The sequence below is a fragment of the Mus musculus genome, chromosome 12, assembly GCF_000001635.26.
Source record: "Mus musculus strain C57BL/6J chromosome 12, GRCm38.p6 C57BL/6J".
Taxonomy (NCBI): domain Eukaryota; kingdom Metazoa; phylum Chordata; class Mammalia; order Rodentia; family Muridae; genus Mus; species Mus musculus.
This window is the reverse complement of record NC_000078.6, coordinates 85,887,301-85,911,798: the sequence shown is the minus strand read 5'-3', so window position 1 is coordinate 85,911,798 and position 24,498 is coordinate 85,887,301. Positions and strand designations below refer to the sequence as shown.

General features: G+C 42.1%; 1 protein-coding gene across 30 annotated transcripts in view; it reads right to left on the bottom strand.

The window, feature by feature from the left end:
* Ttll5 (tubulin tyrosine ligase-like family, member 5) overlaps positions 1-24,498 on the bottom strand; it is a 229,068-nt gene that overhangs the window by 141,962 nt on the left and 62,608 nt on the right. For 27 of the 30 annotated variants that reach the window (XR_003950060.1, XR_001780460.2, XR_001780461.2 and 24 more), the window contains 6 exons: positions 22,559-22,640; positions 20,717-20,778; positions 19,589-19,683; positions 12,693-12,806; positions 12,315-12,406; positions 2,944-3,006 (listed from right to left, as the gene is read on the bottom strand). Coding sequence is in view for 25 of the 30 variants with exons in the window: in XM_006515989.4 (XP_006516052.1) it covers positions 2,944-3,006; positions 12,315-12,406; positions 12,693-12,806; positions 19,589-19,683; positions 20,717-20,778; positions 22,559-22,640 (508 nt within the window). In the remaining 5 variants the exon portion in view is untranslated. Of the gene's footprint in view, positions 1-2,943; positions 3,007-3,105; positions 3,127-12,309; positions 12,407-12,692; positions 12,807-19,588; positions 19,684-20,716; positions 20,779-22,558; positions 22,641-24,498 lie in introns of those variants that run through there. The other 3 variants (XM_006516007.2, XM_006516004.1, XM_030246776.1) reach the window with 3 other exon arrangements.

The following is a 24,498-nucleotide window of genomic DNA, read 5'->3' as shown; positions in this document are numbered from 1 at the left end:
CTGGCCAGCATGAGGTCATCACTATTGGTCTTTCATTAGTTTGCATATTTACTAGCTAACCCTCATTTCATTAACTTGCTCAATCAAATATTCTGTCATTTCAAAACTGTCATGATGACGGTGACAAACGGTATATAATCTGTGATATTTTTTTAAAAGGCAAAAGCAGTATAGATAACATTTATAGAAAAATCAAGTAAAAGAGTTAAATCTTTACGAGGATGTCATGTTTTTCTTTTTCTATACCTTCCTGTCCCTGTTAAGAGTCCTGAGATGGGTGTGTCAGAAAATTCAACTTTTAGCCCACACAATGGCCATCTCCAGGACTCTGCAATCATGGCCTCTAAGTACAATCAAATGGGCAGCTTTTAATAAGTACCTCCACTTCCCTCTAGGATGGAGATGGGTATAAATATCACTTACAAGATCCCCCTGGGTACGAATGTGCGGCCAATAGTTAAAACTATTGCCACACAATAGGATCCTGGGTTTGCCAGAGCTGCATGAGGGGATGGGAAGAGGTGGAGAAGGGATGGGAGGTGGGTAAACAACCTACAAAAGCAGGGGTGGAGAATCAGTTTGAAATAACAATTTAATGTGGTGGAGAAGAAATTCAGACTGAGAGAAGAAATTTAGTGGAAGATGTTGAAATTTAGAATTAACACAATTTCCTTTTTTATAAAAACGTATTTTTCCACCACATGCTAGGCTCTGTACACTGACAAAGATGAACACACAGGAAAGCTCCTATTCCGAGGGCTGGGGGTAAAGTGTGAGTCAGTAAACAGAAGCTTTGAACCCAGTCCAGGAATGCAAGCCTGACTGAAGGCTAAGAACCCGAGCTAGTGCTGTTTAGGTGTGAATGGAAGGCATCACAAGCAACAGGATTTTGTGAGGATACAACGGTGGGAAAATGACGGGGTCATGGTTAGCATGGCAATATGGAGACGAGGTTTTAAGAGGCTAGTAAGAGTAAATCATAAAGGCACTCCTTTCCTAAACAAGAAAATTTATGTTTTCTTAATAAAAAATTCTAGGAAGGTTACAAGCAAGAGTCACTAGCTGGAACCTGCAGAAGTAATGCAGAAATAGTAGCATTTTATCCATGTATATTAGAAAAGGGCCCAATACTGGGCTTTATTTTGCTGTTCTAAAGACCTGACAGATACAAAAACCTTGACAAAGCTTTCAGGCTTTATTCTCACTCTAGTTCTTATGCAAAAATCTGGGGCTGCCTTCTAAGCAAATTCAAGGATCATCAAAAGCTATGTGTGTGGTTATTCAACACTATTTACCACAACTGAAGAGTTGCAGAGATCAAATCTAACATCCTATAATAATTTAAACTACAAAAAAATCTGGATATCTACTTTAAGACTCCCTTAGAGAAAGTATCCAAGGAGCTGAAGGGGTCTGCAACCCTATAGGTGGAACAACAATATGAACTAACCAGTAACCCCAGAGCTAGAGCTTTGTATGTAGCAGAAGATGGCCTAGTCGGCCATCAGTGGAAAGAGAGGCCCTACGTATTGCAAACTTTATATGCCTCAGTACAGGGGAACACCAGGGCCAAGAAGTGGGAGTGGGTAGGTAGGGGAGCAGGCGGGGCAAGGGTATAGGGGACTTTCGGGATAGTATTTGAAATGTAAATAAAGAAAATATCTAATAAAAAAAAAAGACACCCTCAGAAAACAAGCCATATCCTTAGAGTAAAACAAGTTTCTTTAAACCACCAAGGAGCTTCATGAAAAGAATCAATTACTGACCTGTTGTACAATGTGGCTATGCCACACTGGCTACAAGCATCCTCAGGGCTATGGCGCCCCAATAACTGTGCTGTCTGGATCCCAGCTTCTACTAACACTGTTCCCAGCTCCCTGGGCACTGAGCTCACCAGCTGCCATCTCTGCCTGAGTTTACTTTGCCTTTTATGGGCCCTCCACCTTTTCTGAAGTGGCAACCCTTTTGTTCTTGAAAACCAGTATGGCACCATTTAAACTGTGCTCGGAGGGAGCACTCACTGCTCTCTGCCTCCTGACTGCAGATGCAACAGAACCAGCTGCACCATGCTCCTGCCTCTGCGGCTCCCCTGACAGGATGAAATGGTCTCTCAAACTCTAAGCCAAAATAAACCCTGTCTGCCTCAAGGGAGGGGGGAGGAGAGGGGGAAATGGAGAGAGGGAGAGGGAGGGAAGGAGGAGGGGAAGGAGGGAGGAAAAAGGAGGAGGAGAAAGAGGGAAAGGAGAAGGGAGGGAGGGAGAGAGGGAGGGACAGAAGGAAGAGAGAGAGAGGGAAGAAAAGAAGGAGGGGAAAGAGGGAGGAGAGAAGGGAGGAAGGGAAGGAGTTTTGAAAACAGAAGCAGTATACAAAAAGGTGCTGAGTAAGGATCTTCTTCTAAAAAGAAGAGCTGGGCCTTTAACCCCAGCACTCGGGAGGCAGAGGCAGGTGGATTTCTGAGTTCGAGGCCAGCCTGGTCTACAGAGTGAGTTCCAGGATAGCCAGGGCTATACAGAGAAACCCTGTCTTGAAAAATCAAACAAAACAAAAAAAGCAAAACAAATAAAAAAAAACAAATAAAAAGAAGAATTAGAAGAATAAGAGAAAGAATAAAAGGAAGAAGGAGGAAGAGAAGGAAAAAGAGAGAGAAGAGGAGAAGGAAGAAGAACAGGAGGAAGAGGAGGAGGAGGAGAAGAAGAAGAAAGCAGCAGCACTGGGCATCTGGAAAGACTACTCAGAAGATTTTTATGACTTAATTTTTGGCTTTTACAAATATTATAAAATGCTGAGCACTGTTAGCATATGTTAGAAAATGAGCTATTATGCTGGGATTTCTATCCCAGGCCCTGCATGAGACTTGAAGGAAGCCACTATCCTTCTTTTACATATGTTTTCTCTTATACTTTGCGATCTAGTTCTAAATATTTAAGCTGAGCAAATTCCTACCTGTCCTGGAATAGGCGTGTTGCCAGCATGTAGTTCATGGAGGTTTTGTGTTCAAGGTAGGACCTGAAGGACAAAGCAAAAAACCAAATTATTTCTTAAGTTTCATTCAAGAGGGAAAATATAGAAATAAAACCACAAACCAAGCCAAAATCAATTGCTTACACACTGTTTCTAAAGTGCAAACTGAGGAGAGAGATGCTCAAGTTAAAATGATTAGAGTAAGAACAAGAGTAAGCCGCTCAAGTCCACCCTGCTGCAATAAATAAACAAAAATAAAGAAGACGATTTAACATAGCAAACAGAGTTTCTCAGATTAATGAGAGGAGATATGCTACAGTCAAAACATCATAATCAACAATTAAAAAACCACCACCACCACCACCAAGACATCTTATGCACAGATGAGACAGCAATAGAAACTGGAGAGAGAAAGCTGCACAAAGGAAAGAAATGGGAGACTTTGGTCCAACTGTCCTCGAGTGGGAAGGAGGGAGCATCTAGTGCTTCCATGCTGTTTACAGTGGAGGGCAAACTTTCAGAAAATGGATAATTTTGGTCACTAATTCATTCATGTTCTCCACACAGCCGATGAATGGTAATGGTCATTCTGCAAGACCAGTCAGAAACATTTCTTAGGGGCTTTTCATCCCACATCTCCCACGGATCCTTAGCCTCTAAATGGAAACCTTCCCAGCACAATGGCTGCTCATGTCCATGCCGCTGCACAAAGCCTTCCTTAATAGGATCACTGTGAGTCTACAAGTTTCCTTGTCTGGCCTGCCTGCTCTTCTCCAGAGACATGTCACATGCTGTCTCTGAGAACACCTCTTCCAGAAAAGCTGCATGATGCAATTTATTCCTAGATACACAACCAGGAGACACATTCAAGAATGCCATCTCCATCAACAAAAGAATGTGAGGTTAACAGCAGCTCCAACCCACAGTTTGCAGGGAAAGGGGATGGCGAGGGGATGGGCTGCAGCTGTATGAATCCTGGTAAGGCGACACTTAGCGAAAAGAACAAGATTATACAGAGCACACATTTCTGTCTGGAAAATGTTCAAAACCAACAAAACAAACAATTCTCTTTCTACACAGGGCAGGATAACTGCTACAGACCCTGTTCCTTAGCACAAACAGCCAGAGAAGTGTACAAGATATAGAAACAACTATTTTCCTACATTAAACAAATGGTGGTACAGGGGTGATTCCTATTAGTGAGAAACAACAGAATTAACTCTTACAATTTCTTTACCTTTCTCCCTAGAGGCGATTTCTAGAGCATACATAAAGGGGGATTCAACTAGAGACCAACAATGTCTAAAATGAAAAGCCTCGATCAGCGCTACAAAAAGCATGTACAATTTTCAGAGCAATGTACTGAAGAGGGGCAGGCTATGCATGAGGGGGAAAAATTCCCAAAATAATGATAAGAGGTCCCTTGAGTTTTGGAGTACCTGCCAATCTGCTCGGGCAGAGGATGAAAGTCCTCTGAGCTAAGGAAAAAGCAACTGTCAGAATAAAGAACAAGCAAGAAGTAAGCTAAAGGAGGGGACAGCCCTGTGCTCACAAAGAATAACACAAGCTGGGCATGATGGAGCATACCTTTAATCCTAGCACTCTGCAGGCAGAGTCTGTCAGGAGCATCTATCGCTGTGAGTCTGAGGCCAGCCTAAACTATAGAAAAAATTCCAGGACAGCCAGGCCTACACAGAGAAACCCTGTCTTAAAAAGCCAAAACAAAAACAAAAAAGGAATAAGCACACTCGGAGAAGAAGCAAAGATCTGATTTCTTAAGTACTGGAGAAAAGAGTGTCAATCTAGAGTTCTACAACTTGTCAAAAAAATCTTTTAAATGTTGAAACAAAAACATCTGGAGAGAGCCAGAAGTACCAAGTTGTTACCATCAGAGCTGCACGGGATTCCTCAAATCCTGAAAGAAATTCTTCAGATACAAACTTGATGAATGCACAGTGAAGATTATGGAAAATGACAATGTATGTATAAAAAGATTTAAATTTCCTTACATTATAACTGACTCTTCCAACAAAGTAACAATGTAGTACTGTGAGATTACAGTAAAATACATACTAACAATAACACATGAAGGATGGAAAAGAAGTGTGGTTTTAAAGACCCCATATTATACACGAAATAGTATAGTGTTTGAAGATTACATTGTGATAAATAAACTATATGCTCACTGGAGAAATGGCAGAGAGGTAGGATAAAAAAAGATGACATAAATAATACAAAATACTTATGAAGTGGGCAGCTGCCTTTAATTACTTAAGTATTTTGTCCTTTTGCTTGACTTTACTGTCTTTACAGCAGCATCATGTATGTGCACTGTGTACTGCGCTTAGACCTATCCTCTGCTACCCTCTTGTCCTCCATCCTTTCCTCTTCCTAACTAGCATGAATTTGTTTATCTTTATGAATTTATTCTTTTTATTTTATGTGTGTTTTACTTATATATATGTATGTCCACCACAAACCTGCTTCATGACCATGAAGGTCAAAGGAGGGCACTAGATCCCCACCCCCACCCCTACTACCTCAAGCTACAGTTAGCTGTGAAGCACCATGTGGGCACTGGAAATGGGATTTGGGTCCTCTATAAGAACAACAAGTGCTCTTAACTGCAGAGACAGTTCTCCAGCTCCAAGGGACTTTTTAGAATGAGAATATCAATAAACCTTTAGCTAGAGTAAGGAAAAAACAAGAAGATTTAAAAAAAAGATGAAGAAGAGGAAAAGGAAGAGTAGGAGGAAGAGAAGGAAGAGGAGGAGGAGGAGGAGGAAGAAGAAGAATCCACCTCCTCTGCGACACTATATAAACTGTGTATAGATCTCAAACCTGTAATTCTAGCAATGAGGAGGTAGTGGAAGGATCAGACCTTCAAGGTCATCCTTGGCTATATAGCAACTTTGAGGCCTACTTGAGATACATGAGTCCCTGTCTCAGAAGAAGGGGTGGGGGAGAATGCTGGAGCTGAAGAAATGGACTTACTGATAAGAGCACTTTTTCAGAGAACCCCAGCTTGGTTCCTGGCACCCACATCAGGCAAGTTAAAATCACCTGTAACTCAAGCTCTAGGAGGTCCAAAGCTGACCTTCGCCTCTATAGGCACCCACATCCATATGTACATACCCACAGAGAGGCTACAAACAAACACATATGTTTTTTAATCTTAGAGGTCGTAAAACACTATTATAAACATTTACGTGCCAACAAACTGGATGGTGTAGAAGAAATGAGTAAGGCCCTGTGCACATACCATTTATCAAGATTTAATTATGAACAAATAAAAATCGGAACAGATGAATAAAAAGTGGAGACAGTCAATCAGTAAAAAAGGAGGAGGAGGAGCCTAGGGCCTGACTTCTTCACTAATATCAAATCTCAAGCTTCCCCCACCAAGAGAGGGAGGGAGGGAGAGAGAGAGAGGGAGGGAGGGAGGGAGGGAGGGAGGGAGGGAGAACGAGAACACAAGAGAATATTTCTAAACTCCTTCTACAAGGTTAGCATTATCCTAATGTCAAAACCAGACAAAGATACCACACAAAAAAAAGAAAAAAAAAAAGGAAAAAAAGGAAAAGAAAGAGGGGGAGAGGGAGGGATGCAGACAGACTTTTACTGTAAATGCTAAAATTCTTAACACACTGAATTAAAAAGACTATTCGTTATCGCTTCTCGGCCTTTTGGCTAAGATCAAATGTAAAAAGACTATTCGTCTTAATCAAGTAACACCCATCCCAAGGATACAGAGTGCTATGCTCCAAGTGCGCCAGAGAACAATGAAGATAAAAGATAAAATGAGCCAGCAAGGCTGCAGAAAAAGAGAAGGAACCTTCAGGTGCATTTGGAGGAACATAAACTACCATTATGGAAAGCAGCATGGACATTCCTCACAAATTAACAGTTAGGACTACCATAGGATCCAGCAAGAAATACCTGCAACCCCATGTTTAGTGAAACACTGCTAACAGAACACAGAATCAATCTAAGTGTACCATCAAGAATGGACTGGAGAAGAATGTGTGGCTCATACACCGTAGAATATTGTTATGCCATAGAAAGAACAAAATCTTGTCGTCTTCCCCAACACAGATGAACTTAGAGGTCAGAAATATGAATGAAATGAGCCAGGCACAGAAAAACAAATGCTGCATTATATCCCTTAAACATTCTATTCAAACAACGCTGACAGCATACCAGGAGAAAGCAGGCTGCTGATAACAAGGGTGTGGAGTAGTGAGGGAGAAGGAATAAGGCTAGGATCTATTATACAACCTAGTGACCACAGGTAAGAATGGTCTTGCAAAGTGGGAGGAATTGTAGGTATTTTTACCACAAAAAGTAACTGTGAACTTTAGCCACTCCAATCTCTAAACATCATCCGTACAAGAAAGATAAGAAAGTTGGTGTACAGTATATCAAGGCACACCAAGTAAACTTCAAAACTGAAAGAAAGAATGAAAGAAAGCAAACATTATGAGGAACACAAAATTTCCTAACAAGGAGGAAGCCGGCTTCTCCTGAAGGGAGCGCCTCCTCAGTCCTGGCAGCAGAGCTGCAGAGCACAGGAAGGCTGATGAGCCAAAGGGAAGAGTGATGGTCACCCAGGACAACCACAACCCCCCAGAGCAGCCTCCCAGTGACTCAACAGTGGTGGGGAGTTGAGACAGAGCACCGACGCCCATGACCCAACACACCTACAAGGAGCACCCCAGCCACAGGGCCGACGCCTGCCTGCTCCACATACACTTTGTTTGCCACAGTGAGTCACATGAATCTCAGCACAAATTAGATTCTCCCACCTCAACACAAGTAAACTGAAAAATTGGTAGCTAAAACATCTCTAGGAAAACCCCAAATGTTTGAAAACAATGCACATCTAGATAACCTGAAAAGAAAGTGACAGTGGAAATGAGGAAGCATTTTAAATAGGCAAAAACACAACCATCAAATGTATGGAGTCACTAAAGAGGAGCCTGGTCAGAAATGTACACACTCAATACTTTGCTCAGAACATACTACAGACTTCATATAGAGACTAAATCGACAAGCATCAAAGAAAAAAGGCTTTTGTACCACAGAAAATAGCAAATATTTCTCTCCTTTTAAATTTTTTATTAGTTATTTAATTTGCATTTCAAATTTTCATTTCCCGGATTCCCCCCACACTGCTTCTATGAAGGTGCTCCCCCCCCCATCTCCACACTCCCACCTCACTGCCCTAGCATTCCCCTACGCTGGGGCATCGAGCCTTCAAGGGCCTCCCCTCCCATTGATGTCAGATAAGGCCATCCTCTGCTACATATGCAGCTGGAGGCATGGTCTGGTCGGTTGATATTGTTGTTCTTCCTATGGGGTTGCAAACCCCTTCAGCCCCTTCAGTCCTTCCCCTAACTCCTCCATTGGGGTCCCTGTGCTAAATCAGATGGTTGGCTGCAAGCATCCTCATCTGTATTGGTCAGGCTCTGGCAGAGCCTCTCAGGAGACAGCTATATCAGGCTCCTATCAGCAAGCACTTCTTGGCATCAGCAAGTGCCTGGGCTTGGTGGCTGCATATGGGATGGATCCCCCAGTGGGGTAGTCTCTGGACGGCCTTTCCTTCAGTCTCTGCTCCACTCTTTGTCTCTGTATTTCCTTTAGACAGGAGCAATTCTGAGTTAATATTTTTGAGATGGGTGGGTAGCCCCATTCCTCAACTGGGGATCGTGCCTAACCTCTACATAAGATCTCTATAGGTTCTTCTACCCTTTGTTGGGTATTTCAGCTTATGTCATCCCAGTTGGGACCTGGGAGCCTCTTGCTTTCCTGGCATCTGGGACTTTCTTGTGCCTATATCCAGTTGCTCATCCCCCACTGCTACACGCCTCTGTTCTATTTCCTGACTCTGTATTTCTCCCCTATCTCCTCCCATACCTGATCCCGCCCCCTTCTGCCCTTCCTTTCCTCTCTTCTTCCCAAGTCCTTCCCACCCTCTACCTCCCAAGATTATTTTACTCCCTTCTAAGTAGGACTGAAGCATCCACACTTTGGTCTTCCTTCTTGAGATTTAAGGTCTGTGAGTTACACTGTGGGTATTCCAGCTTTGTTCTTAATATCCACTTATCAGTGAGTGCATACCATGTGTGTTCTTTTGTGACTGGATTTCCTCACTCAGGATGATATTTTCTAGTTCCATTCATTTGCCTGTGAATTTCATGAAGTCACTGTTTTTAATAGCTGAGTAGCACTCCATTGTGTAAATGTGCCACATTCTCTGTATCCATTCCTCTGTTGAGGGACATCTGGGTTCTTTCCAGCTTCTGGCTACTATAAATAAGGCTGCTATGAACATAGTGGAGCATATGTCCTTATTACAGGTTGGAGCATCTTCTGGGTATATGCCCAAGGGTGGTATAGCTGGGCCCTTAGGTAGTACTATGTCCAATTTTCTGAGGAACTGATTTCCAGAGTGGTTGTACCAGCTTGCAATCCCATCAGCAATGGAGGAGTGTTCCTCTTTCTCTGCATCCTTGCCAGCATCTGCTGTCACCTGAGTTTTTGATCTTAGCCATTCTGACTGGTGTGAGGTGGAATCTCTGGGTCATTTTGACTTTCATTTCCCAGATGACTAAACCCTTAGCCAGACTAACTGGAGGGCACAGAGACAGTATCCAAATTAACAAAATCAGAAATGAAAAGGGAGACATAACAACTGAAACTGAAGAAATTTTAAAAAATTGTCAAATCCTACTACAAAAGCCTATACTCAACAGAACTAGAAAATCTGGATGAAGTGGATAATTTTCTAGACAGATACCAAAGTTAAATCAGGAACAGATAAACCATCTAAACAGCCCCTTAACCCCTAATGAAATAGAAGCAGTCATTAAAAGTCTCCCAACCAAAAAAAGGCCAGGACCAGATGGTTTTGGTGCAGAACTCTATCAGACCTTCAAAGACCTAATACCAATACTCTTCAAACTATTCCACAAAATAGAACCAGAAGGAACACTACCTAAGTCGTTCTAGAAAGCCACAGTTATCCTGATACAAAGACCCAACAAAGAAAGAGAACTTCAGACTAATTAATTTCCCTTACAAATACCGATGCAAAAATAGTCAATGAAATTCTCACAAACCAAATCCAGGAACACATCAAAACCATCATTCACCATGATCAAGTAGGTTTCATTCCAAGGATGCAGGGATGGTTCGATATATAGAAATCCATCAATGTAATCCACTATATAAACAAACTCAAGACAAGAACCACATGATCATCTCATTAGATCCTGAAAAAGCATCTGACAAAATTCAACACTCCTTCATGTTAAAAGTCTTGGAACGATCAGGAATTCAAGGCCCATACCTACACATAGTAATATACAGCAAACCAGTAGCCAACATCAAACTAAATGGAGAGAAACTTGAAGCAATTCCACTAAAATCAGGGACTAAACAAGGCTGCTCCCTCTCTCCCTATCTATTCAATATAGTACTCAAAGTTCTAGCCAGAGCAATTAGACATCAAAAGGAAGTCAAAGGGATACAAATTATTTCCTAGAAAAAAATAAAGATATCTAAGTTTTACAAAATCCACTCTTATAAAAATGAACAACAAACCATTCACAAGCTTGGAGGAAATATTGTCTAGATGCATGTATATCTACATAAATACATGTGTATACACGTATGTATCCAAGAAAGGACTTGTAGCAAACATATCAGTCTTTTATAACACAGTGATAAAAACCAGAAACATCCTTTGCAAATACTCAGTATGGTTATCACTCGCAGAAAATCATTCAAGCAGAGATGTGCTAGTCTGCCTACGGGGAAATGGTGCAGTAACAGGAAATGACAGGAAGAAGGCCAACTAGAGATTTCCAACACCTTGGATACAAATGCAAAATTATATCACAGCTGGTCAATGACTTAACAAATTCTGCTCTAGGTATTCACCGAGGACAAGGTCATTTTAAAGGCACACAAGGACACCCTTGAAGTTTTCTTCTCAGCAGCCAAACACTGGATACACCCGGCCCAGAGTAGGAGAGCATATAAAAATTGTGATAAGAGTCATGCAGTCAAGCAGTACACAGGACTGGAGAGTGGACCGCTGCTTCATATGATAGCACACATGAACCCCAAATACTGTTCTAAAGAAATAAGTCAGCCATGTGCGCTGGTGCAAGTCTTTAATCTCAGCAGTCAGAAGGCAGAGGCACGCTGATCTCTATGAGTTCAAGGCCAGCCTGGTCTACAAAGTGAGATCCAGGATATCCAAGGCTACAGAGATAAGCCTTGTCTTGAAATTATAAAGAAGGAAGGAAGGGAGAGGGGGAGGGGGAGGGAGGAAGGGAAAGAGGGAGAGAGGGAGAGAGGGGGAGAGGGGGAGAGGGGGAGAGGAGGAGAGGGAGAGGGAGAGGGAGAGGGGGCAAGAAAGCAGGCAAGCAGCAACATCAGCCAAGTGTGGAGATTACATCCCACATACATAAATGCTCCAGGGAAACAGAGTGACAGAATGCGGCTCTGTGATGCCTGAAGCCTGGGGCTGCAGTAGAGGGTGACTGTCATGGGTCATAAAAGACTTATAGAAGTGTCCTATGTAATGGCTGTGGAGTAGTTAAATTGGTGTTTAACTTGCCAAGACCACCATCAAAGTGCACACTTAAAATGGAGACACTGTATCTACTGCCTGGAACCTAGATCTGAGTGCTTATCAGAAATGAACAATGATATAGGTACATACAGTGAAGACAGTCACGTTTTCAAATCAAGATGATGAAAAACATAAAATTAAAAAGAATTTATTCAAAAGAATAAGCACAAGCTGGGCATGGAGGCGCACACCCTTAATCCCAGGACTTGGGAGACAGAGTCAGATTGATCTCTGAGTTGGAGCCTAGCCTGGTCTTACAGAGCAAGTTCCTGAATGGCCAGGGCTACATACACAGACAAAAAAACAAGAAAAGAAAGAAAAGAAAAATTAAGGACAGGAATGGTTAACAGAGAGGCAGGGGATTAAAAATGGGGAAGGAGGCTCAATGCATGGGTGGATTATTACCATTGATGGCCATATTCTTGGATTCATTCATACCTGTGATTTGTCTCTTTTACCCTCTCTTTGAAGTCTGAGTCTCAAGAAGCCCAGGAGGCCTGGAATTTACTGTGTACAGAGAATAAACCTACTGCCTCTACCTCCTGCCTCTGGAAATTACAAGCATGCACCTTCATTTCAGGCCTTTGTGGGTTAATTGTAATTTTAAATAAAGGCACCACATTGGAAGCGATGACAACCGAATCACAATCAAGCCAATCCTATAGACCTGAGATATAACTTTAGGAAAAAAAAAAGGTAGTCACCTCACCCATATATTTCCCATGTCTCCGATGTAGGAAATATGCGAATAAACCCTCCTCTCCGATCATTCTCCTCCTTTACCCTCCGGAGAACTTTGATCTAGGTAGAGGAAGAGAGAACACAATAAGATAAAGAGCACCTACTTTGAAACCTGAAATCCTTGTGGCTAAAAGATAAAAGCAGGTTAAACAAGAAGAAAACAACAAAGGCATACATGGAAGAATTCATAACATTTAGGATGTTTCTGAGGAGAAACTTCTCCTATCTAAAACCTTTCTCCTTCCAGGGTAAGACACAAGCTATTCATGAGTACTGCGAACCACTCACTAATTTGCACCAAGCCCTGTGTTAACCCACAAAGGCCTGAAATAATAATAATCTTTACCTCCTCCATTGACAGACCAAGCACAGAACCGCCTAACTTCCCCGGTACCTTCTCCCGGGCTGAGGCCACAAGGTTTTTCATTTCTGCATCACTGGCAGAGAGTGGACGGGTGCGCTAGGGGAAGAAGAGCAAAGCAAGGTTGAGGTGAGCAAGCTCCAGCATCTTCGCCTCACACGCCCCCTCAGCATCAGCACCAATCAAACCTGGAGATACTCAAACCTACAGCCCAATGTCTACAATTAATCACTTAACTCCAAACCCCAGGAAACAGAAAAGTTAGTGAATAAAAAGTCAAGAGAAACAGTAACAAACTGCTAACAACAGCTGGCCTTCAACTTACAGGCATTCACTGACCTCTGCCTCCCCAGGGCTGGAATTAAAGGTGTGCACTACCACACCTGACCTAGAATCTTAGTCTTAAATATCCCAGCTTCTAGAACTGTAAGAAATAATTTTTTTGCTAAAGTGACCTAGTGACATATTATAGTACTATAGTTTTCCCTTTAAATACAAGGAAACTATACATTCATCTGCAAAACTAGCCTAAAAGTTATAAAAACTCGATTTTTATAATGGGCAAAACTCCGTGATAAGCTGCCTATATAATGAAAAATTATTAAATCAACATTTATTTGTCTAGCATTGACTCTGGTGTCTTCAACATCTAGAGAAGTAAATCAATATATATTTATTAAACAGGTAAGTGCTTGTGCCGGCATATAGTCCACATATTCACAATTTAAAACTGCAGAAGAATTTTGGGAAGCATTTTAATTCCCTTCAGTCTCTAGGAATAAAGTGAGCAGTAGTATTTACTGGAATAACGTGTTAAAGGGAGAATCTTTACACTCAGACAGGAACCCATCACTTTTGTAAGTCTTTAAAGTGTGACATTATTTAGTAAAGAACTGAAATAGTAAATGAATGGCTTGAGGACTTTTTTCATGATCCTACTCTACTTACTGTCTGAGAAAACAATCAAAAAGCTTATCCAGTTCACTCGTACAAGCACAGTTCTGATCAGAAAGGCGCATAAAGCCACTGGCAGTGAGTCTTCTGAAATCAAGTAGCTGCCCTGGTTGATACTATCTAAGGCACTGTTAATCCTAGGGGGAGCTAGCAGATGGAACCCAGGGCCTTTCTATGTAACTTCTCTACTGCTAAGCTACAGCCCCAGTCCTTGACTCCTTTGAGAGAGTATCTCAGGCTAGCCTGAGACTACATCTTCCGCCTCACCTTCTAAGCACTAACGCTATGGGTACGGTCACCACACCTTCCAGTTAAGGGTTTTTTAAAGTCATCTCATGGAAAGACAATGTAAGACATGACACTCAAATGACTGCATACAAGTGAAGACTAAGTGCTGAAGGGTGCTGATTCCCAGAGTAGCTTTCAGGGGCACATCACTGTATGTTGAGGAACACAGGGCAAGCCAATAGTAGTGACGATTTCTACCTAACACCTAATGATGATTTCTACCTTTGCTTCTTTTTAACATGGTGTTTAATACCACTAGGTCCTAAATGCTGAGATAGCACCTTTCTTAGCACTAACTTAAGGGCACTCCTATTAAAAATTAATTAGCACCCTAAAACTAAGTTTCTCTACAGTCACTTTCAAGACATGCCTCCTCCACCCGTGTGCATGCATGGTTCTGTTCTTACCCACATCCCACTCTGGCCCTGGTTTCTATGTGCTGTTACTGGAGCACTGGAAAGTAAGGAATGACAGACAGCCATTCAGGCCAGGTAGCTTGAGGTAAGATAAAGGAAAGTATGACTTGAACTACAGACACATGAAAAGAAGACAAATAAAGAGAGAAGAAGATTAGGAGAGAAAAATCAATGTTTTGGAGTGCCACAGCACACTAGGATACCAAAAGCAAGCCTAAATATAAGAAAAGAAGAAAGGAGAAAGAGGAAAGAGGAAGAGGAAGGGCAAGAGGAAGAGGAGAAAAAAGAGAAAGAAGGGGAGGAAGAGAAGGAAGAGGAAGAGGAGGATGAAGAGAAGAAATAACAACAACAACAACAACAACGATACTCAGATTGATCTGGTAAAGTACCACAATATCAAATCAAGGTAGGGCTGGGCAGGAGTCAGTGGTAAAGTGCTGTCTAGCATGAGAAAGGTCCTAATTGCCTCCTATTACCAAAGAAACAAAAACATTTTGGAAACATTAGGAAAAAGAGTCATCCTATGGTTTTACCCTATAGTCCTTCTGCTACAGTATCGAGGAGGTAGAAATAATAAATTACATATTCCAATAGCCTTACTGACTACTAGAAACAAGGCTCCACTGAACTGAGAGGCCACTGCCTCTGGGAGATGAGTTATTTATGCCATCAAGTGTATACATTTTAAACTGTAAATTTCTATCTGGGTAAGAATTGTGCCATGCAACACGCACCACAGCTCTCAAATGAACAGGAACATAACTTAAGATTTAGAATCTACACAGAGAAGAAATGCCTGCGTATCTCAGCATTATTGTTTAAGGAGGAACCAACTGAGAATTTAAAAATGTAAAATGGGGCTGGAGAGATGGCTCAGAGGTTAAAAGCACTGACTGCTCTTCCAGAGGTCCTAAGTTCAATTCGCAGCAACCACATGGTACCTCCCAATAATATAATGAGATCTGATGCCCTTTTCTGGTGTGTCTGAAATAGCTACAGTATACTCATATGCACAAAAACAGTAAATCTTTAAAAAAAAAAGAAAAGAGTCACAAGTATTTACTATCTGGCTCACCAAGCATGACAGTATAGAGACTGCTTTATTTATTTTAAATAGGCTTTGAAAGTTTGACTTTTAGAACAAAATTATAAATCTTTTTAAAAAGGATGACAAGGACTACAGCAGATATAGGATGGCTTTAATGTCTTGTATTTTACAGAGCATTTGAGAAAATGTGATAACATATTTATTCTAAATTTTATTTCCAGTCAAGGAATTATTGCCATAATACAACAAAAGAATATACTGCAAAAACTGCAATATGTAAAAATATAGCTAGAGCACTATACAAATGGCAATAAATCAAGAAGTATCAATGAAGCATTATTTGGAATCTTCACTAATGGCTGAAAAGAGAAGCAGATAAGTAAAACCTTTGTGATGACACGTGCAGAGCGCACCTGTGCACTGATGAATATTAAAGTGACACCAGGCCAAGAAGACTCAGACGTGTGAAGTAGACTGAGCCTTCTGAGAGTGAACCGTGTGAAGACAATGCCTAGACGTGCTCTAGCTTCTACACACAAACGTATTTGTCCCAGAGACATCTGGCCCCTCCCTGAAGTCTAGCTGCTGGGTACTGGCAAGGACTGACATTGAATCCAGGTCCCTGTGACTTTCAGGTTCACCTGCTCCCATGGCACCACCACAACCATACAGCTCATTTTCCAGAAGCTGAAAACCTCAACTACAGACATTCAAGGGAAGAAATACTACACATGGAGGTAGCAGAGTCAAAAAGAAAAGGCACACAGAGAAAATAGTATTGGAGAATTCATAATCCAACAGCCACAGAAACATCTACATGCTCAGAAATGTCTACTCTCTCCTCCCTCTCTTGACATCTCCTTAGTTCTGATATGAAATATGGGAGACACTGAGGCCTTCATTTCTAGAAAAAGTGGCAAAGAGAAAAAAATCAGAGAATCCAACATTCAAACTGGGCTAAATAAAGCCAAGAAGGCTTCACATTATGTAGGCAAGTTTAAATACATAACTAGAGAGGAACTTTGCTAATCTGCACTACAAAAAACAAACACATACACACATTTTAAAAAAATCCCAAGTAATACAAGCAATGCAACTACACATAAAGGAATTGAAAATGATCCAGAGAACTAAGATTGGAATTACACATATAGACATTGAGCCAAACCAGAAGGCCATGGGATGTCTCCCTGCTCTCATCACCAGAATTAGTTCAAGGGCTATTCAGAATGTAGGCTCTTTGGTTGGCTGGCTGGCTGGTTGGTTTGGGGTTTTGGTACAAACAGCAAATAACAGACAATTACTAAATATGAAATGTCACATTCTGCAGAGCTTTGGATTCTACCATCATAACACTAAAATACTAACCCATATGAAGCAGTTATCAAGCATGACACTAGATACCCTGAGGGCTTTGCTCGCCATATAAATCGCTTTACTGGAAGCAGGAGTTCAGGAAGTTACCACTCGGGCTTCCAGTGTTCCACTAACTACACCAGAGAAGACAACTGTTAGGATAAATGCATTCCAGTTCTAACCCATCACAGCAAAATGGTGCCAGAGCTGCAAACTGAGCAACACACAAGAAAACTGCAGTCAATTTAAAAAACTGCTTACAGAGACAGTAAATGAGCAAAGGATGACTGTGTGAAAAACATTTGTTTTTATTTTAAAAGTCATATCTAATTACAGTAGGTTCCTGAATTCAGTCACAAACAGACCAAATATCACCCATGAAAAAGCACAAACAAGCCCAACACTCCGTGTGAGGAGAGCGCTAATGCTCAGCTGATGGGAACAGTATGTCTCCTAGGAAACCGGAACCAGACAAAAACTCCTTGTGAACTGTAGTAATTTCTTTTCAGAATATTTTGTGTAAAAGGATGGAGAAGCTCTGTCCATCATTTCAATCCAACTGCCTTTATCACAGCATAATTCCCCTCAGGAACTGAGACTCCTCAGTTACCAAGGCCTCTGTTCTCATGAACTGTATCTAAGAAGATATTGGTACATTTCCTTCCATGCATTCTATTTTGTGTTTTTCAAATTATACAAAAAGCAGGTGCATAATATATGTACCATCAAGGTCCACAGCTGAAGGCTTTCTATTTGAGAAGTGGGAATAAAACTGAGTCACGTCTCCCAACACTCAGAACTTACCTGTGTGATTTTTGATGACTGAACTTAGGCAGAAACTGGAAGCTCTAAGAGACAAAAAAATGGAATAAAGCCTTACCTTCTCCTAACAGGCCTATGGTTCTCCATCTCCTGCATCTAAGATATTATAAAGCACAGACCACATGCACAGGCCTGCCCTTGGTTGAAAAGTGAGAGCATTTTTCTCCAATATTGCTTTATTGCTATTCTTTGTGCTCGGAATTCAACTTCTCAGTACCATCAGCTACAGAAGCCCCTGAAGTGAGCCAGCCTGCCTAGCAATTCTGTTTCATGCAGCACGCAGAGCTCCTCCATAGCCTTTGCAGATGGCAAGCTCCTGCCCACCAGTAAACAGATCAACACTGGGTAAATTTCTGATGTATTGTGAAGAGTTGCCAATAAAAGCTGACAGCAAGGTAAGACAAGGGATCCATCCTTTCAAGGCTGGAATGCTGTCATCCCTAGAAGAAAAGCCTGGAAGAAATGATATCAAAGCCTTAAGAGCTGTTCCCAGCTCCAGGTCTGAGGCTCTTCCCAGGGATGGTGTGGAGAGAACAGTTAACGTGAGGATGTGACTGCTAAAGTTCTCACTAGAGCCAGGTTAATAATTCTCTACCATTCTTCTTAAAATTACAAAAGTCCCTTTCATCTGTGATGATGCTCTAAGCAAGTCTGACTCTGATGCCTGGCTGTAATTCTAACCTGAGACAATACCTCTAACAATACAGTACACCCTGCTCCACAGCACACCGCCACGGAGGGAATTATCTGAGAGCAGGGCTCACAGACAGGCAGCTGTGGACCCACCCTAGCTCAAAGACCTGTTAAGTTTGGCTTGCAGTGGTTTGGGTTGGTTTGGGTTGGGTTTGAATGAGCTAGTTGCCAATATTCAAAACAAAAACAAATTAGAAACCCCACAATCTCTGATTTCTCTTGACAACAGGAGGCTCTCAGCATCACTGGCCCACACTGGAGCATGGCAGTGATAAATTAGAGCATACCTATAAGCCTACCACGTGTTTTCCAGCTACAGCCACCTTGTCACATCACTGTGGTGTGCCTCCCTTACCGTCCTTCACATTACCTGCCTGCAGCTCTGAGACGCATCTGCCTATGAAAACCCTGTTCAAATATGAAGGTATCTGAGACAGCAGTGCTCTACATAAGATGAGTGAGCAGATGGACAAAGAGAAAAATATGGAGGAAAAGAGGCTGGGAGAAGGAAGAATGGAGATATGAAATGGTGGAAAGAGTGATGGAAAGGGGGGAGAAAAGGGGATGCAGAGGAGCACAGGACAATTTAAAAGCCACAAGTCAAGGAATGCAGAACACTGCAATGAAATCAAGGCAGTCGAGGGGAGATGACAATAAAGCTCCCTGAAGACAGGCTACCCTTTAGGAGACAGCGTCTGAGCCTGAGTAGCCAAGAAGTCAAACCCGATGGATGGGGAGGAAGGAGGCAGTGGGGCTCCTTTCGTAACATTACTCATACAGGCAGACTGGTGAACCGAAGGAATAAGCAGACCCTAAACCAAAGTGCACGGAGACTGCAGAGGTATTTGACCAGATGGTGGTCCTGATTCAGCGGCTTCTTTGGATACGTATTTTTGGCTTTGATCAGAGTTCATGACCACTGAGGATCCCTTCAAAGAGGACAGAGGACACACTGCTTCAATGGATCATCTTTACAAAACTAGTCTGAAGATTAGAAAAAGCCTCATCATGCTTAAGAATTAGCAGGCTCCCCTCGCCTTGTTCATGAGCATGTCAATCTGAGGGGAGAAATGGTGAGATGAAAAAGAGAAGGAAAGGTAGTGAAAAGAGAAAAGGCAGAATAAAGACAAGGCGTAAGTTGTTGGGAAGCAGTTGAAAGCATAAGCTACCAGCTGCTGCTGAACAAGTCCCCACCTTCTCCTGCCCTAAGTGACCTCACAACCCTAGTGCTTTAGCCGTCTCACTCTGTCAGCTACCACTCCTCAGGTAGCCTTCTCTTGGCTTCACACTCCTCAAGTGCTCACCTGAGGTTTCTGAAAAGGGTTCCGCCTGGAAGACTCAAAACTGGGATAAATTGACCGGTTGGATGTCCGCTGGGCAGGATCTTGGCACACAAATCCTGAATGGGGAATGAGCAGTATTAAGAGCCACCCTTGCCTGAAGAAATCAGCCTGTCTGGTTTGGGTCAAGCATCTTTAGACTCATCCTACAGAGGGTGATTCTGACTGAGAAGCTAAACGTACTTCTGATTGACAAAGATGTGGCATTTTGATGACTCTCAAACAAATGAGCAAATCATCTTTTTGAAACACTAGCTAGCTGGTCATAAAGAAAAGTGTTTTCTTGATGTGTTTTGAAAGTAGTTTTCTAGATGGTGATGCAGGGAAAAATGTTTTTACCAGAAGGATACAGTATTAAGTGTGCTATGTCCTGTTACAACCTCCTGCAAATACAGAAGATGCCTACTGCTAGTTTCTGCAGTGGGTTTACCATTGATTATCTACAGCTTAAGAAACTGAATTTCTACCGGTTTCACTCCCCTCCTAAAAAGAACTAGATTCTCAAGCAAAATGAAGAGTAGCTAGGCTTTACAATGTCTGCTGGTGCAAGCACTAGTTCACGTCAAAAGGATTTCACTGTTGTTTTCTGGGAAATTCTAAAACCCAATAATAAATCCGGATCCTACCCACCTGACTGCCCATCTCCATTTCAAAGTTCTGGCTTATCTACTTAAACTGGGATCTCTTCCTCGGGCTGCTTTGGCTGTAACACTACAGAAGGGATCATGTTGAAACCAACAGAGACTGTCAAGGAGAAATCCAGCCGGTCTCCTTTGTAATAGGGCCTCTTCACCGGGTTTCATTTTCCCAGCTCAGAGAAAAATATATTCTCTGCAGATCTTTGCTTAATTCTCTGCCTCAGCTCATAATTCCCATGCCCCAGGTCTCAGCCTTAGTTGTGGTTCAGCCCCAGGACAGGATGGAGCCAGGAGGAGTAGAAACATATAAACACTTCCCTGAAAATATAATTTTTTAGTACAAAACATTCAGCCTGGCTTAGGAGCTGCCAGTTGGCAACACCACGGAGCCTGGCAAATGGAAGCGCTGGCTAATTTTTTGTGAGAGTCCAGTTCAGAACACACTGCTACTCACCTACAACAGTGAACATGTCTGAGATCATACTGGCTTTAATCTTTAGATCCAGAGGAGCATCACTAAGAGAAAAGAGAAAGAAAAAAGCAATTGATCATTTTGTAGGTTAAGAGAAGACCTGCCTCGTCTCGGGTCCCAGTCCAGCAAAGTTCCAAATGGCAGAGAAGGAACATACACAGGACACCAAATCCACAGGAAAGAGAGACATCTGGGTGGAAAATTAACAGAAACACAAGCCTCGTGCTCAACTCATCCTCTCTTAGGCAGGCCTACCACCAACAAACTGATTCCCTGATATGGAGTCTTTTTCTCCAGATCTTGTGCAACTCAAGTTTTGCTCAAGCTAGAGATCCCTGTGGGATTCAGAGGCTCGGACTGTCAGTGTACTTGTAAGTGTATGAGCGCCTCTCATTCACGTGATGCGTCAGCACTTCATCCTTCACTCACTCACATGCAAGAGGACATTGGGTACCTTGGTTAACTTTTGGAAGCCTTCATTTTCTGTGCTAACTCAGTCTCCTTGGGCTTGCAGGGTTACAAAGTAGGGCAAGATCCAAGCAAGCGTTACCAACATCTCACCACACAAGAAAGCAGGGATCCATGGATGCTGGAACAGTGTGCACCAGAAACAAGAGGGCTTTGTGTGGACAGGCCTGCCCTAGAGCTTAGGTGCTTCTCCACGAACCACGCTACTCTTGCTGCTGGCCCCACTGTGTCCCTCTGGGATGTTTAACATTGGCTCCTGTATTTCACTGGGCAATTTGTAAAGGGCTGACTTGACAAAGTGCAGTGCTAACAACTGAAGGCACTGCCCAGCGGCACACCTCACACCTAAGGTGAGCCAAATCCCCACTCCACCAAGCACTCAGCATGTCTTTATTTGATGACTTGGCATTCTGCCAGTCTCTCTCATCCTTAAAAGCCCGGCAGCTGGGTGGTCTCTGGCAGAAACCTCTAGGGTTTTCTGTTTAGAAAATCACATAGCTAATAGAAATTCTGTCACTGCAGATGTAAGCACAGCCTTCTTTGGTGTTTAAAAAAGTATATGTATTCCCTTCTAAATAACAGATTTTATATTTTTTAAATCTAAGATTGTTAAAAGTTTTAGACATTAACCTTAGGTGGACATCAGGCCACAGAACTGAGCAAAAAGTCTGCTCTTTGGTACCTTAGCCCAGTTTTACACCTCTATAGGACTGTATCTTCCCCAAGAATAATTTATTTAGCACTGCAAAACTGAAGAACTTGGCTTGGAGGGAGAAGGAGTAGTTGTTTTTCATTTGCTCTGCTCTGGCTGCTCTAACTTCGAAGCTACAGGATGAGTACAGACCAGTGAGCTCAAAGTCTGAGGTGTCATTAGTGCATACAGAGACAGTGGAGAAACCAAGTGCTTACTATTATTTTCATATTCATGTTCTCTAATGAGTAGTGTGCTTTGTTCATACTGTTTACAGTTTGGGATGTCTGGCAAAATATTTCCTCAAAACTATTGCTCTTTCCAACAAAGCAACTCATTATTTTTTGTGTTTCAAGTGGTTTAATAATGCAAGTAAGAAGACACAGTCTTATCTGAGCATTTCTGAAGAAATGTCAAGTAAGAATTATCCTTAAAAAGCCAAATAAATGACAAATATGTATTACAAACTGGCTGAGAAGTTAGGGGTCCCTGCCTCCCGTAGGGGTTTTGATAGCATACCATAAACATCTTGGTTTTTAAAGTTTACTCGTTACTGTGTAAAAGTCTTTTACCACAGGAGAAATAATACACCCCCTCCAAAAAAGGACAAAACATATTTTAGTGTTCAGGTTTGTCCTTATTATTTGTTGATAGAACTGACTTACCAGGCCAAAGAAGGAGAGAGATTCACTTCCAACAACCATGGCTTCAGAGTATTATCTATGAGCACATCAAAGCCATACAGTTCTGGAAATATAACACAACATGCAAGATCATTTTCCATGCAAAGATCACACAGTCACTCAACTCCCATCTGAGGCCCAGAAACTCACTGAGCATAAGCGAGAAGCAACGAACCTGAAGTTCTAGAGACGCTAGTCTCCTCCAAAGGATAATGAGAAGAAAACACTAAAACCCAACAAGCTACTGCTATTCCTGAGTTCTGCACAGAGACTTAACACACAAGACCCTAATGTGCTTGAGGGTAAACAGTGAGGGGAAGCAAGCAAGAACACCTGTCACCAACGCCAGCCACAGAGGGCTTGCTCTGCTCTGGCCTCCTCTATCCCCTCTGCCATACTATGAAAACAGAGACATCCCCAGAAGACACAGCTCCAGGATCCTTCCTTCACATTTCTTTAGCTTTACAATCTTGTTCTGCAACCTAGTTCGGAAGACATCCAAATGTAAAGCATACTTATTCTTTCCCCTCCACTGCAGCTTCAGTTTCTTTTTGAGAAGAGAAAGTAAAACATTCAGCCGGACGCAGAAGACATGGGCAAGTGGTGATGCAGGCTGTGACAAGCTGCCTTGTATCACTAGTATTATTCAAGGAGAGGAAGGGGTCAAAGATCAACTCTCCATGGAGTCTGGGTTCTTTGTTGACTCTCTACCTCTACCTCTCCAGCTACGGCAAGAAGTAAGCTAATATTCATCGTGCAACTCTGTAAAACTAGAGAGTGGGGAACTAGCATGGAGCCTTGAATATGACTGCTGCGATCCTCATGACAGGAGTGACAGTGGCCCACGGTCCTCGGTATTCATACTCTAAACACACAGACTCAAATTCCCACTCACTCCTAACATTAAGTCAAGTGTCACTCAAACAAACCTCACTTGCATCTCCTCTACAAGAGAAAACCTGTTACCTCAGAGCTCACATTCAAAGAAAACAAGCAGGGGTTTTCAAGAAATTTACTTCAACATAAATTTCCCTATTTCAAGATTTTTTTTACACTTTAATCTTAAAAAAAAAAAACTTTAAACATATAGTCTAGAACACAGAAACCTAAAGCTATAATTCAGACCAAGAAACCTAGGACAGGATGTAAAGACCTGGCAGTCAGTCTGACCCCGTACAATGGCTTGGGGATGTCACATCAGTCTAAAACACATCTTTCAGGCTCCCTAACTCTTTTCAAGTCACTGTCAATAAGTGGCTATTCAGACAGGCTATAGCCTATGTCCACTGTGTAAGTCAAACAGATATGCACACTCTTTTTTATTTGTTTGCTTGAGACAGACCTTGTTGTGTAACTGAGGCCGACCTCTAACTCATGATCCCCTAACATAGCTTCCAGGTGCTGAGACTATAGGCGTATAACTGCCACACTAATCTAGATTTGAATATTCTAGTATTTTCATGAATATATCAGCTTACATAGTAACCAATTAAAACCATAGAAACCAATTAAAAACCAATGAAATTTTGGGCCTTCATACATTTTCATGTAACTATAGAAAACTTATTTTAAGATGTAAAAAGAAGGAAGTGCCTTCAACTGGCTCCTTCTGGTAACAAATCATGGTTTTTTCAGACGCTGCATCTTTTCAATAGCCTTCCTAGTCTTCAGTAACAACAACAACAACACACTAATCCTCTCCTTAATCTGAGAAAAGATTTTGTCATGTGAGGACATTTAAAAGGGGAAACCTCAACAGGTATGTTGGCATATATCTGCAATTACAGCATTTGGGAAGCTGAGACAGGAAGATCAGGAGTCGAAACGAAGTTTGGACTACACATCAAGATGAAAGAAAGAGAGAGAGAGAGAGAGAGAGAGAGAGAGAGAGAGAGAGAGAGGAGGGAGGGAGGGAGGGGGAG